The sequence below is a fragment of the Aythya fuligula genome, chromosome 13 (genome assembly GCF_009819795.1).
Source record: "Aythya fuligula isolate bAytFul2 chromosome 13, bAytFul2.pri, whole genome shotgun sequence".
In the NCBI taxonomy this organism is placed as follows: Eukaryota; Metazoa; Chordata; class Aves; order Anseriformes; family Anatidae; genus Aythya; species Aythya fuligula.
This window is the reverse complement of record NC_045571.1, coordinates 167,882-181,234: the sequence shown is the minus strand read 5'-3', so window position 1 is coordinate 181,234 and position 13,353 is coordinate 167,882. Positions and strand designations below refer to the sequence as shown.

General features: G+C 50.6%; 1 protein-coding gene across 1 annotated transcript; it reads right to left on the bottom strand.

The window, feature by feature from the left end:
• Window positions 1–3,967: 3,967 nt before the first annotated feature.
• On the bottom strand, window positions 3,968–11,117 carry ATP1B4 (ATPase Na+/K+ transporting family member beta 4). The gene is made up of 8 exons (XM_032196383.1): window positions 11,079–11,117; window positions 9,173–9,335; window positions 7,838–7,966; window positions 6,465–6,569; window positions 6,060–6,256; window positions 5,443–5,499; window positions 4,789–4,884; window positions 3,968–4,221 (listed from the first exon to the last, which is right to left on the bottom strand). The coding sequence occupies exons 1-8, from the start codon at window positions 11,115–11,117 to the stop codon at window positions 4,060–4,062; spliced, it is 948 nt and encodes a 315-aa protein (XP_032052274.1). The 3' UTR covers window positions 3,968–4,059.
• Window positions 11,118–13,353: the final 2,236 nt, after the last annotated feature.

The following is a 13,353-nucleotide window of genomic DNA, read 5'->3' as shown; positions in this document are numbered from 1 at the left end:
AATGTGTTTATAGGATTAATCTGGCTTTAACCTTCTAGTTATTACACACTCAAAAATGTTTAGCAGCGTAAGGGCACAAACTTTATAGTATGAGAAATGCTGACCATAAAGCAGAACCTTCAAATATATTTGTGTATATACATACATATATATATATATACACATACACGCGTACACTAAAGAAAGTGGCTTCAGAAGGAAAAAACATCTGAGGTTGCTTTCTTTGTTACTTCTTTTGTAGTTTTGTTCTGTATCTAACCTGTTTCAAAACAGAAGCTAGACATTTGATGTTGAATTTGTCTTTGCTCCCACTAGGTTCATGTTGATAGATGACAGAAGCCTCTTTCGCCTCTTTGGTCCAGCAAGGCAAAAGCCTTTTGCAGCTTGTGAACCCTGTTCCCATTTTCTGTGGGTGGTTTGAGAGCTGCCAGGTCTGCAGAGAGGTGCTGGTGGCTTGCAGTGTGGTGTTCAGTAAATCTGCTTACTGCTTAGTGCACTGCGCCTGCACCTATGCCATGAGGAGGGCACCTTCAATAACTCATCCATAAAGGAGACAGTCAGGTACATTGTTTAGTAGCTCACGTCTGTTCAGGGAAGGGAGATAAGTTAGTGCTGATTGAGAAATACCTGTGTGTTCAGTTATTTCTGTCCTCAGTGTGACCAAACCTAAGCTCCACCTGAGTCTTACATACCTGACTTTTACGCTGCAATGGGTCCTGGAACCGAGCTGTCTTTTTTTTTTTTTTTTTACGGAGTATAATTTAATGCTGCTGACTCAGATTGGGTTTCAGTTTTGATTGTCATGGTCTTTTATGTTGTATCTTTGTTATCACAATACCTGATCTCCCTGCCAGAGCTGAACAGTGAATTATTTTGAGGCTGGCAACTTCTGCATAACATCTGCTTGTCAAGGGGCATTGCTTCTCTGCTGCCAGAAGGTGGATTCCAGCCACGGTTTCATGCTTAGGTTGCAATTTTGCATCGCTTTTTTGCATCACATTCTAGGTTGTTTTATTAAAATGTGATGAACTCCTGGTTGCACGCACACATATATTTTATATATGTGTATATATAATAGATATTTATATAAAAGACTATTTTGGGCTTCAGTAGAAGTCAGAAATTGAGCCAGCACTTAAAGGTTGTTGTAGCATGAAGAACGGTGTGTACAGCTCTCCAGATCTTGGAGTGACAGTTTGAACCTGCTAGGAGCAGAGTATGTGTATGGCAAATAAAGTTAACTCTGGTGGTTGTAAACAGAATCACAGAATCATCTAGGTTGGAAGAGACTTAGTCCAACCTCTGACCTAACACTAAGAAGTCCTCCACTAAACCATATCACTAAGCTCTACATCTAAACATCTTTGAAAGACCTCCAGGGACGGTGACTCCACTACTTCCCTGGGCAGCCCGTTCCAATGCCTAACAACCCCTTCGGTAAAGAAGTTCTTCCTAACATCCAACCTAAAACTCCCCTGGCGCAACTTTAGCCCATTCCCCCTCGTGCTGTCACCAGGCACGTGGGAGAACAGACCAACCCCCACCTCACTACAGCCTCCTTTAAGGTACCTATAGAGAGCAATAAGGTCGCCCCTGAGCCTCCTTTTCTCCAGGCTGAACAAGCCCAGCTCCCTCAGCCGCTCCTCGTAGGACTTGTTCTCCAGGCCCCTCACCAGCTTCGTTGCCCTTCTCTGGACTCGCTCAAGCACCTCAATGTCCTTCTTGTAGCGAGGGGCCCAAAACTGAACACAGTACTCGAGGTGCAGCCTCACCAGAACCGAGTACAGGGGGACAATCACTTCCCTAGCCCTGCTGGCTACACTGCTTCTGATACAAACCAGGATGCCGTTGGCCTTCTTGGCCACCTGAGCACACTGCTGGCTCATATTCAGCCGGCTATCAACCAATACTCCCAGGTCCTTCTCTGCCAGGCAGCTTTCCAACCACTCATCTCCCCGCCTGTAGTGCTGCTTGGGGTTGTTGTGCCCCAGGTGCAGGACCCAGCACTTGGCCTTGTTGAACTTCATACATTTGCATCAGTGTAAGTAGACATGCATGCAATTTCCCAGAGATATTCCAAGGGGCTTTTTTAACATGCCTGGGTCTGGCTGTTGGTGTGACAAAAAAGAATTGTATATTGGTACAGCATCTGCCAAAGGACAGTCCCTGCTGCTTTGTGAATCCTTCCACCAGGCAGGCATGGAATGGATAAATAATCTTTGATCCTGTTGCAGGCTGGATAGCCGTTCATTTCATGGTCTGAAGCACAGAGGGGTTTGTTTCCTTTCAGGATCCTATAGAAACAGAAGTGCTTCTAAAGACGTAAAGCAGTTGGCAGGCTGGGAAACATCTGTGGTTTTGACTTAGTTCTGATGTCAAAATTAGAGTAACTATCACTGCCATGCCTTCATGGGCAGAGGCTGTTTTCTACTTAGTCAGAACAAGTCCTTTTGGGTAAGTTATGGAGGAAAAAATCATAACGTTGCCCTATCTCTTTTCAATTTCATGTGGATAATCACATCTGAGGAAAATTAACTCCTAAAATACCTGTATTTAATATTTTTAAGGGTTCTTAAGAAATAGGTTTTGCCAAGAGGTTGATTGTGATATTTGCCTTATAGTGAGCCTTGGTGTACTGGACTTCTAAACTCTTCAGGAAGTTAATCAAATGCTCAAAATTCAAGGATTACACACATTACATTTGTCTTTGAAAACCAGTCCCTAGCTGGCCAGCAGAGCCCACAAAAGTTACAAATTACATTTGTTACATTTAAATGTTTTAAGAATGATACCATAGAGTTAATTTTACTGTAGTCACTTTATTTTTAATACAAAAAAAGACTTCTTAGAGTCTTATATAGATCAAAAATGATGGCAGATGAAGTATCTGGACTAGAATGTAGGACAAACATACCATAATGCTCTTGTTCAGTCGGTAAGTAATTTTAGTAAGTGTGCTTTCCAAGCAGTACGTTATCCTAAGGTGTCCTGTCCTGCTCATAGCTGATAAGAGAGATGAAATATACTCTCTGTATGTTAAATGTGAAGGTGTATAATAATAATAATAATAATAAAAACTCATTTTCCAAAGAATCAAAACTGCTTTAAATTGAGTTTGAGTGTCTGTAGAAACAAAGTGTTTGGCTGTAATAGATGCTGAAATCACCACTGCTTTGTCCTGGGGAACAAAGATAGCCCATACTTCTATCGACATGAACATGGCTTAAGCCTTGTAATGCCTCTCTGAGCTAGCTCAGCCCTGCTTCCACTTGAGGAGGCTGGGGATGAAGCAAAGCGGGGGCTTCCCCAGGGAGGAATATTTTTCACTGGTGCTTCTGCGCCTGAGCAGGGGAAGGAGGAGTTGTGAGCCGTGACAGGGAGAGAATAAAGAGCTCCTTTCAGTTGTCCCCTGCCCAACAGACTTGAGAGAAGTACTGAAGTGAGGAGGGAGAAAGGCACTTGTCTGCCTGGGAACAACTGGAAAGGTTCAAGGGCAAATGCTGCCCTATGTGGCCTTTGCTCCAGCACCTGGCTGCATGAGGTGCTGAGGCTCCTAGGAGGCGTCCTGAGATTTGTCATTTTCACTTCTTAGCTGTTACTGCAAGCATAATCCAGATTTTTTGCTATTTATTATTTTAACAAGAATAGTACTTATAAACTACCATCTTTTTAGCTTTTGCCTGAGAAATGCACATAAAACTATGGTAAAGACTGAAATTTATAGCCAGGAAAAATGCATTTCACAGGGGTGACTTGTAAAAGACCTTATGAAAATAGTGTTCAGATACCAGAGTTCCTCTAATAAAAACTGAAATGCTCTTGCAGGTTCCCTGCCCAGGGTATAACTTAACTTTTATTAATAATGAGTTACATCAGCTGGTAAAAGATGTGGTTCCACACTGTTGCATCTCATTTGTTTCCTAACTATAAACAAAAATAAATTAAAAGTTTCCATGTGTCTGTTTTCCTAGCAGGAAAAAAAAAAAAATGCTGCCTTTATGCTTTAAAAAGGAAAAAGCCTCTGCCTGACAAAACCTACGTGCCCTGTGTTTGCCGTGGCTACTTCCCAATGCTGAGCGTGAAGATGATTCGGCCCAGGAAGCGGTCACTGTTAACGTCATTGACAATCCCTTTCCCGTGCAGGCTGCACTGAATGGGGACCAAAGAATTCCTCTTCACGTCTGTAAAGTGCATGGCCACCAGTGGGGACGTGTAGTTGACCTGAAAAGGAGGAAGATTTGCTGAGGGAGCAGGAAAGCAGGCGATACTCTTTCGTGGTCAGTAAATATCACGGGTAATTGGCTGCACGACCCAGCTCAGCCCCCACCAGTGGGACCAGAAACACACTGGTGTTTGCCTGCTCTGCATCAAGCTGCTCAATTTGCAGTGGTTTTGTCGTGTCTTTTAATAGGAGCCTCATTTTAGGGGGCTTTTCCTCCTCTGTTGCCTGTCACCTTCCCCAGTACCCTAGGAAAATGCTGGTGTTGAGACCAGTGTTAGTGCTAGTTAGCATCCCCCCAGAGTTAGCCTGGGGGATTAGCACAGCCAGACCTGGACCCCAAGCAGAAAAATTAACTGTTCCCACTGCTGGCAAGGGAAAACCAGCATCCCTAAAGATTACCTGCAGTTTGTCAGAGACAAAAATAGAGCGCTGCAATCCCAATGCCCATGGCCTCCCTCCTGCCTGCAGCTGCCTGAAATAGCCAGTGAGCACATCTGTACCCCCTGCAGTAGCTCCTTCCCAAGGAGAGGTAATGAAGCCACCAGAACATCTGAACCTTTACTTACGTGTGTGATCTTGCCATAGTAGGGATAATACATGAGGTCAAATGTGCCATTCCCAGGGTAGAAGTCCACTGACCCCAGGTCGCTCTCATTGCCTTTCTTTGATGGAAACAAAAAGGTACTCGCATAGCATGTGGGACACAAAATAAGTAAAGTGAAGGAGCTTTAGCACAAAAATTTCCTGCAAATCCCCACCACAGCTCAGCCGTGCCAGCTGCTCACTCGTGGCACGTTTGCTCTGTGAGTCAGTGGCTGCTGCAGTGAGCCAGAGCAAAACTGTGCTAGGAGGGTATGGGTGAAAGTTACAGCATTTGCTGCCCATGGATCTTTCTCTGTACTCGGCTACTTCTTTATCACTCTCTAAGGGTATGACCTGGCTGCTGCCCTGTGTGGGAGCCGCTCCTGCTGCTGCTGCCAGCTTGCAGGGCGCTCTCTGGGACAGGGCTGCGGGTGGATGCCAGCAGCTCCAGCCTCTCTCCTCAGCTTTGGGGGCTTTGGGAACCAGCAGTGAGAGGGTGAGGGCCAGGATGGGAAGCAGGAGACTCGTGGCCACCCCTGCAGCCCTCAGCAGACCACCTCAGTTGGGCTGGGGGCATGAGGAGCACAGGGTCTTGTGAGGGCACTGGGCTAAGCTGAGGGCATGGAGCGCGACAGTACCTGCACTTTGCAGTCTACGCTCACGGGGACCCCGGCGCCAGGGCGGTAGCCTATGATCTGCAGGGAAAAAAGACATTCACACTTGAAGGAAATGCAACGCCAAGTATGTGCTGCCTCCCTTTCTAGAGCTCTTGTGCATGCCAGTCACCCAGGACAACCACGATGTGTCAGGAGAGGCAGAGAAGGATGCTGGGATTATCCCTGGTATAACACAACCATCTCCCCACACAGCTCGCTTTCCCCCCTCCTTTATTTTTCCAGCAGCATGCACTGAGCTGCCAGAATATTGGAAATTTTCTAATAAATTTGGTTCTGCAAAAATGCCTGTTATAAAGAAATGAGGGCCTCAGGTGTAGCCCTAAAGCTCACTTCCTCCTAGAGAGGAGGCTGGCACAGGTGCTGCCATGCACCCAGCCCTTCATCAAATCAAATCTGCAGAGTTTTGTAGTGCTTCATTTTTAGGTTTTCTGGCAGGTACAAGCCAGCAGGTTTGGGGTTTCTCATTCCATTTCCCTGGGCCTAAGAACAGGATGAGTTTCAGGCCCCGCACAGTCCTTAGTCTGTCCCACTAGGATCCACTGAAGGAAGGAATCATGACAACCAGATTTTTTTTGTACCCGGTTCATCTTCAGCAGGATGCAGGGCTGGCCTCTGGAGTAGCCAAAAGTTTGATCCGCGATTCCCGAGCAGTTCTGCAGCAGTGAGCGCTTGAACTGGCAGGCTTTCTTCTCTTCACTCTCATTGCCCCCTTGGATGAAGTACTGCCCCGAGATGCACTCAATATTCTTCTCCTCTTGAACCTTGTCATCATAAGCTGGTGGGGACCAAGCGACTCATTAATGCTTCTCCAGGCCTGCTCACATCAAATCACTGAGTGCACCCTCACATGAAGGGCAGTCCCACCTGGATCAGGAAGTTTCCTCCCACAGAAGCTCCTGAGACCACCTCACGAATCCTCCCTTTCCAGGCAGGAGACGTGAGGCACCCAGAGGTGCTCTGCCCCATGGCACCCCAACACCCACCTGCTAGGAAGTGGTGCATGCTGTCCACGTATGGCTGCCATGTGCTGCGCTCGGAGACATTGAAGGCGATGGTGAATCCATTCAGGTATGGCCTGATCATCACCCCTGGAGAACAAGATGGATGCTGTCAGAGCAGGTATGGGGACTGGCCACAGGCTGTGGAGAATGTTGGGTGGGCTGGGCACAGGCACAGGCCAGCAGCACCAGTTCTCAAGCAGGCAGTAACATCTTTATCATCCTCATCATCCCCATCCTCATCCTTCTGCAGCACGCAGGGGCCAAGGGACCCCCATGCTCTCAGCCAGCTGGGGGCAGAGAGAGGGCCAGGGGGTCACTTGTTCCCCACTGACATGAAAGCCCAGGGAAATGTTGCTTCTGCCATGGGGAAAGAAGGTTTTGAACATTGTTCCCTATTCCGCCCCCCACGTCCCAAAAAAAAAAAAAAAAAGTGTAAAAGCTACTCCTGATTTGCATTTTGGTTTCAAAGGTCTGAGGTATAAAAGGGGAGCAGATGAAATGAGTGGTTATCATCTATGAAATGCCTAAACTTGCCTCTTTAAGAATAATCAGAATAATGGAGTGATTACAATAACAATTAATATAATCTGAACAAAGGCTTTACATGGGGGCTATTTAAGATGTCTGGTCCTCTCCAGACAACCTGGTGGCTGGGGAGCTGCAGCACCATTGCTGCTGCAGTGGACGGTAGCACCCTGGGTAATGCCATTTAGAAGCACTTTGCTGAACCGGGCTTGGAGCCTGGCCCCCACAACAGATGGGGACAGGTCTTCAGCTGGTGGAAACCCAGTAGGATCCTGCCCCTAATGGATCTGTAGCAGCTGGGACTTTTGTCTCAGGACAATCCCTGGTGAGTTTTTGCAGGGACAGGACAAGGGGTAATGGCCACAAGATAGAGCACAGGAAGTTCCGCACCAACATGGGAAAGAACTTCTTCACGGTGAGGGTGATGGAGCACTGGAACAGGCTGCCCAGGCAAGTTGTGGAGTCTCCTTCTCTGGAGGTATTTAAGGCCTGTCTGGACACCTACCTGGGCAGCCTGCTCTAAGGAACCTGCTTTGGCATGGGGGGTTGGTCCTGATGATCTTTCGAGGTCTCTTCCAACCCCTTCAATTCTGTGATTCTGTGAGTCTCTTTGATTCTTTATTTCTGCTTCAAAAAAGCTTTAAGATCTCACCTTAACTCTTTGTCCATTTGCGAAGAACATAAGAAAAAAGACCTCTCCGTTTAGTCTGCAAAATTTCCTCTCATAAATCTTTCTATTATTGATAATAAGATTTCTTTCTGTCTACACAACCCTTCCGTTGCAGCCTGTCTGTGTGTTCCAGCAGAGGCACCCAAGGCTGGGCACGTACCTGGCGGAGCCACATGGTCCCGGTAGGTGGGTGTGTAGGGGCTCAGGGTGAGCAGCATCACGTACATGCAGAAGGCGAACATCCCCGCCAGGCACGTGTAAAAAACGAAGTAAAACAGTAAGATCAGGCCTGCAGAGCAGAGAGGGCACATTGCTGTCAGTGTAACCCAAGCATGTCCCATGGGGATGCTGGCAGCCACCTCCACCCTGACACCAGAATTTTGGGGCACGGGGCTGTTGGATGGACTCCCTGCCCACCCAGGCCCTGCGGATGGATCCTTTGGATCTGTTTCGTGGCACAGCCCTTCCCAGAGCTGAGTCAGGACCCAGGTGGGGGCCACATGAAGGTGCTCCCACCCTGACCTCCTGTTGGCTGTGATGAGGACCCAGGCACTAGGATTGTGGCAGACGGCATTGCCTGGCCCACGGCACTGCCAGCATCTTGGCCCTGACGTCCAGGCACAGTGTTTGTTTTCCTCAGGGCCAGGCTGACGGCTGAGGATGTCTCAGGAGGCTGTGGCCTATGAATAAAACCCAGTGGCGCAGAGCGAAGCAAAACCTAACCCAAACATTTCCCAGGAGAAACGTGCCGGCAGTGTGGGGGGAGCCCTGGGAACGCAGCTGTGTGCAAGCACGGGGCTGGGAACTGCTGTGGGGCTGCATCCCGCTGCGGGCCAGGATGGGGCAGATGGGGCTGTCACCACCAGGGGTGACACTGCTGCCCATCCATGCGGTACCAGGAGATGACACCCATGTGCTGGTGCTCACTGCGCCCTCCCCATTCCTGCAGACGTGCAACTTCCAGCACTGCTCAGCTGGGGACGCATCCATGCCAGCCCAAGAGTTGTACCCAAGGAGCAGTGGGGGGATGAAGAAAGGGACGGAGACAGGGACAAGACCTTCCTGGGGTGCAAGGAGGGCTGCCTGGCAGCATTCACTGCAGGCCCACCACTACTGCCACATTGCCAGGTGCAGAGGGCTTGCTCCCTGCTTGCCCTGGCAGGATCCAGGCCACAACAGAGCTGGGGTCCCCTGCCTTTGCTCCGTCTCTTAATTTTTTTCCAAACTTTTGCTTATGAGTTCTTGATAAACACTGGCATCCAGACCAAGGTACTTGGTGTACCTAGGTTGGTCTAACCTTGGTCTAACTTCAGTTGTCTCCTTGTCCTCCCCCTCCCCAACTAGCTGTTTTTATTGCCCCGCTAAGAAATGTGCACCCCTCAATGCTGGGACGGGGCAGTGATCCAGGCTAGCACAGATGTTCGCAGGAAAGTGCATCCACCATGAAGGAGAAAAGGCACCAACCCCCAAAAACGGGGCTCAAACAAGGACCTACCCCAGCTCTTGGCTGTTCTCCCTAGGCAGGTTCTCTCCTCTGGGTTCCACAGGAAGGTCTTCATCTCCCCGGCCAGGTCTGCCCAAGTTTTGTTCCCCATCTCTGCCTTGGTCTCTGCTTCTCCTGTGTCAAGATCCTGCACTTTCTCTTCATCCTTATTTTCCTGGAAGAGTTACAGAACACAACCCCCACAGGCAGGCTGAGCATCTCATTGGCCAAAAATAAATGCAAAAGCACTTAATAGCTGGAAATGTTTCAAATTTCCATTTTCCCATCATCACTCTTGAGTTAAGGAGAGGCTGGCTGTTCTGACTTATGATCACTTAGATTCCAGCGTTCTTTTCTTTTTTTTTTTTTTTTTTTCCATGGCACTGCAGTCACACTGAGTTCCATCTCCTTGTCTCCTTGTCCTGGCATTTACAAAAGTTTGTCTTCTCTAACCTGCATCAACGTGACCACAAGAAAGCCTGCAAGCTGGGTGAGCTGGTGCTGTTCCCACACTACCATGTCTCTAACCACATGTGTGCATTTTCCGTGTTACTGTGGATGACACCAGTCAGCATCACTGAAGAGGTCATCCACTTTATTTTTCTTGGCATGTGAGCAAGTGTTTAGTCTTTGGAGAAATCCCTGTAATGTTATTTTTTGAATTACACCAAGTTCCCAGGAAAAGCGCATCCCCAGGCACAGAGAGAGTTTTCTTTGTGCCACGGCCCTGGTGATGAAGAGGCATTTATCTGGAGCTCACAGACACTAAATTCTCTCTCTCTGGCCACAAGTCACTGGAGATGTGATTTAGGGTGACTGTCCCTAAATGCCTTGAACCTGTGGAAGCTCTAAAACCAGGCAGCAATGTGGGACAGGGTGCAGCCCTTGCTTGGAGCTCAGGGCTGGGTGACCCCAGAGCAGGGTTTGCCAACCAGGAGGAGTTTCTCCCCAAACCCACCTTTCCCCAGAGAAGCAGGCTTTGTGTCGAGGTTGGATGCCGGGAGAACGGGTGCTGAGCTAGGACTCCAGATGGAAAACATGAAAAACTGGAGCCTTGGACTTGGCCCATCGCCTCCCTGTGCCGTAAGGCAGAGGTCAGGCGCTGTTGGCTGGGTCCGGCCATGCTTGCAGTGGGCTTGGGGAGATGGGGCCGTGCAGGTGAGCACAGCCAGACCCCACAGCAGCTGCACTGGCAGCTTGTGCCAAGGGCTGGGGAAACCCACTGTCTGCGGACACCTGTTGGGCCAGTGAAGCATTTATAGCCTGCAGATTGCCCTGGGACGCGGCCAGCAGCTTAGCAGAAACTCTGGCTAGGAAATCCCTCCGGATTGAGGGGGATTGAGCTCTGTTCAGATAGTGCAAAGTAGTGAGAAGTGGGGGAAAGGCATGGGCGTGCAGGGCAGGACACCTGCATTGGGCAACGGATGGAGGAAGATGAAAAGAAGGAAGAAGAAGAGGATGAATTCTCCTTCCTCGCACTCTCCTCCCTGCTATAAATAGCCATAGCACAGGAACACAGGCTCCATGCTGCAGATGCAGCACAAGGTGAAGGTCCCATCCTGCCGGGTTGGTGGGGTAGGCTGAGTGGGGCTGGGGCAGCCTGCCGGGGGCCTGAAGCAACTCCCCCAGCACTGGCCATTCCCGTGAGGATGTCCAGGTGCTGAGGGTGCATGGCTAGCAAGAAGGGACAGGGCAAGAGTCCGGGACAACCATAAGGATTTTATGGAAAGCCTCTCACAGGGCTGCAGCACTGCCAGCCCTGCTGCCTCTCCCTTCCCTCCCAGTGCACAGCGCTGGCATTTTGCAGGGGCACCAGGCAGCATTTCCTACAGCAAAGCTGCCACTTTCACCCGTCAGGAGGTGAGCTGAGTGGCTGCAGCCCCCGCCTCGCCTCTCGAAGCAGCCCCCGAACACTTACCAGCCTTTTGCCTCCCGGGGAGGCAGCGTTCAGCTCCATCCCTGGCTCTGAAACACAGACAAATGTGAGTGTTAGCACTGAGGGAGCCCAGGGCTGAGCCCAGTGCCTCCGTCCCCACTGTGGAGCCAGTGGGCACAGTCCCCTGCCCACTGCAGCCCCCAGCCCCACTGCTGTCTCCAGCTGAGCGAGGCTCCCCCAGCCCAGGAGGCCAGGAGACCTTTGCCTGCCCGCAGTGGTTGCGGCTGACGAACCACGGCTGCTTTTGCTCACTCACCCAGAAGACTTCAGCGTTCAGGAGCGGGTCAAAAAATAACTTGCTTTCCTAAGAGGGGTGAGCTCAACGCAACGGAATCCCGTTCTGGGCATAAGGCCCCTGCCACCTGGTGCCCTTTGCAGTGGTCCTGCAGTGTACTGTACTGCTGGAGCCTCCCCAGCAGCAGCTAACACCCGACACGGGGAGCGGGGTGCTGTGCCGTGGAGAGACGGGGTGTCTGTTAACAAACACTCGACAGTCACTAGGGCTCTCGGTGGCTGTGTGGCTGTCAATAGGTGCTTGTCAGTCACCGCCGGACCCTGCTCCACGCTTGCAAAATCTCTCTTGCAGCAGAGGGGCAGGTTTATATTTATCCCTTTGAATTGAGGCAGCAGCTGGGGGCACGCAGCGTCTGCTCCCCAGGCATGGCCAGTGGGACGCTCTCCAGAGCGATGCCTTGCTGCGCCACTGTGCTGGGGAGGATCACATTTTCCTTTGTCAGTGAATTACGGGCACAGGAGGTTGTGTTAGGGCACAGGGTGCTAAGGTCCTGCGGCTGTGAGGGACCTGCATGCTGGAAGCAATGGGTTGTGGATGGGGGGCTGTGGGGGGATGAGGGGAAAAGTCTTGCCGAAACTCCTGGAATAGCTCCAGCAGCATGGGAGCTACGTGACAGCCACTGTTATTGTTATGCCCCATGCAGCTCTCGTGGAACAGTGGGGTTTGTTTTATACCAACAGTCAGAGCTGGAGCATGGCTCCAGCCACCAGCTCAGCTCACACCCCAGCACAATTTGAACATAGCCAGAAACCTTCCTTTCTTCAGGCCCTGCTCAGCGGTGAGGAAATGCTGCCTTGCCACAGCCCGAGGCTTTGCACTGAGGCACGGGGACATCGCAGGGCCACAAGAGCCGAGCGCCGTCTCGCATATCCTCTCCCGCGTGTGGCTGAGAGCTGCTCCCCAGCAGTGCTAGCAAATGTGCCCAGCAGGAAGGAGCAGGATCTGGCAGTGGCCCCAGGCTGCCCCATGTCCGCCACTGGGCATATGGCGGGGCTGGCATGGTACCAGAGCCTATGCAGGATGGAGCTGGGATGGGACACAGCTGCTCCATGGGGCCTGTGGGACTTGGGGCGCACGCAGCTCCCTGTGAGCACATGCACACCCCTGTATCAGTGTGCATGGGGCTGTGCCGGTTCATCCAAGGTAAATAACTGCTGCTTTCTCTGGAGGCAAAGTGTTCTTTGCCATTAATTGATCTGGGCATTTGTAGCTTGCCTCTTGCACCCCTGTCAGCGTGTGCCTTCTCTTTGCTCTAGGGAGAGGCTGGTAATTAGGCTCTTATCCAATAAAAGTGTGGGTTTTTGAAGTAGAGATAGGATTAGTTTCTTTTAACTTGATGAAATATGATTTGGCTTGAAATAATTACATGATTTGCACTTAGCGTCTCTCAGCCCAGGGCATTAAAAATGATTTACAAGCAATTACAGAGCCTGCTGGGAAGATGCTTTTATCCCCATTTTACAGACATGATCTGGTAAACAGAAGCTAAGGTCCTGCCCTGGCTCCTCAGCTGGGGAGATGAGGTGCTTGTGGGGCCTCTCAGATGGGGCCTGGGAAACATCAGGCACTGCAGGGAAGCCAGAGCACTGGGAAGTAAAAATCTGCACTGAAACACGGGGGGACAGGGGCTGGAATTGCCCAAGTCTGTCTCTGATTGTGCTGGATTCACCATTGCCCCGTGTGGGTGGGGAGGACAGGGATGTTTGGAAAAAGATGGGAGCACCCAAAGCAGCAGGGCATTGAGGTGGAGGGGAGCTGGTGGGGTGCAGAGAGGCCAGGGGAGCAATGTGGGGAGTGGGGAGGATGAAGCAGGGCAGCCCCAGCCCTGAATTTTGTGTTGTGCCACTGGTGAGCGCAGGGGCCAAGTGCTGCGAGACAACTTGGCTACATGGCAGCATTTTCAGCCCTCCCGTCCCCAGAATAACCCCTGGGGCAGAAACACCCCACCGCACCCAAAAATGC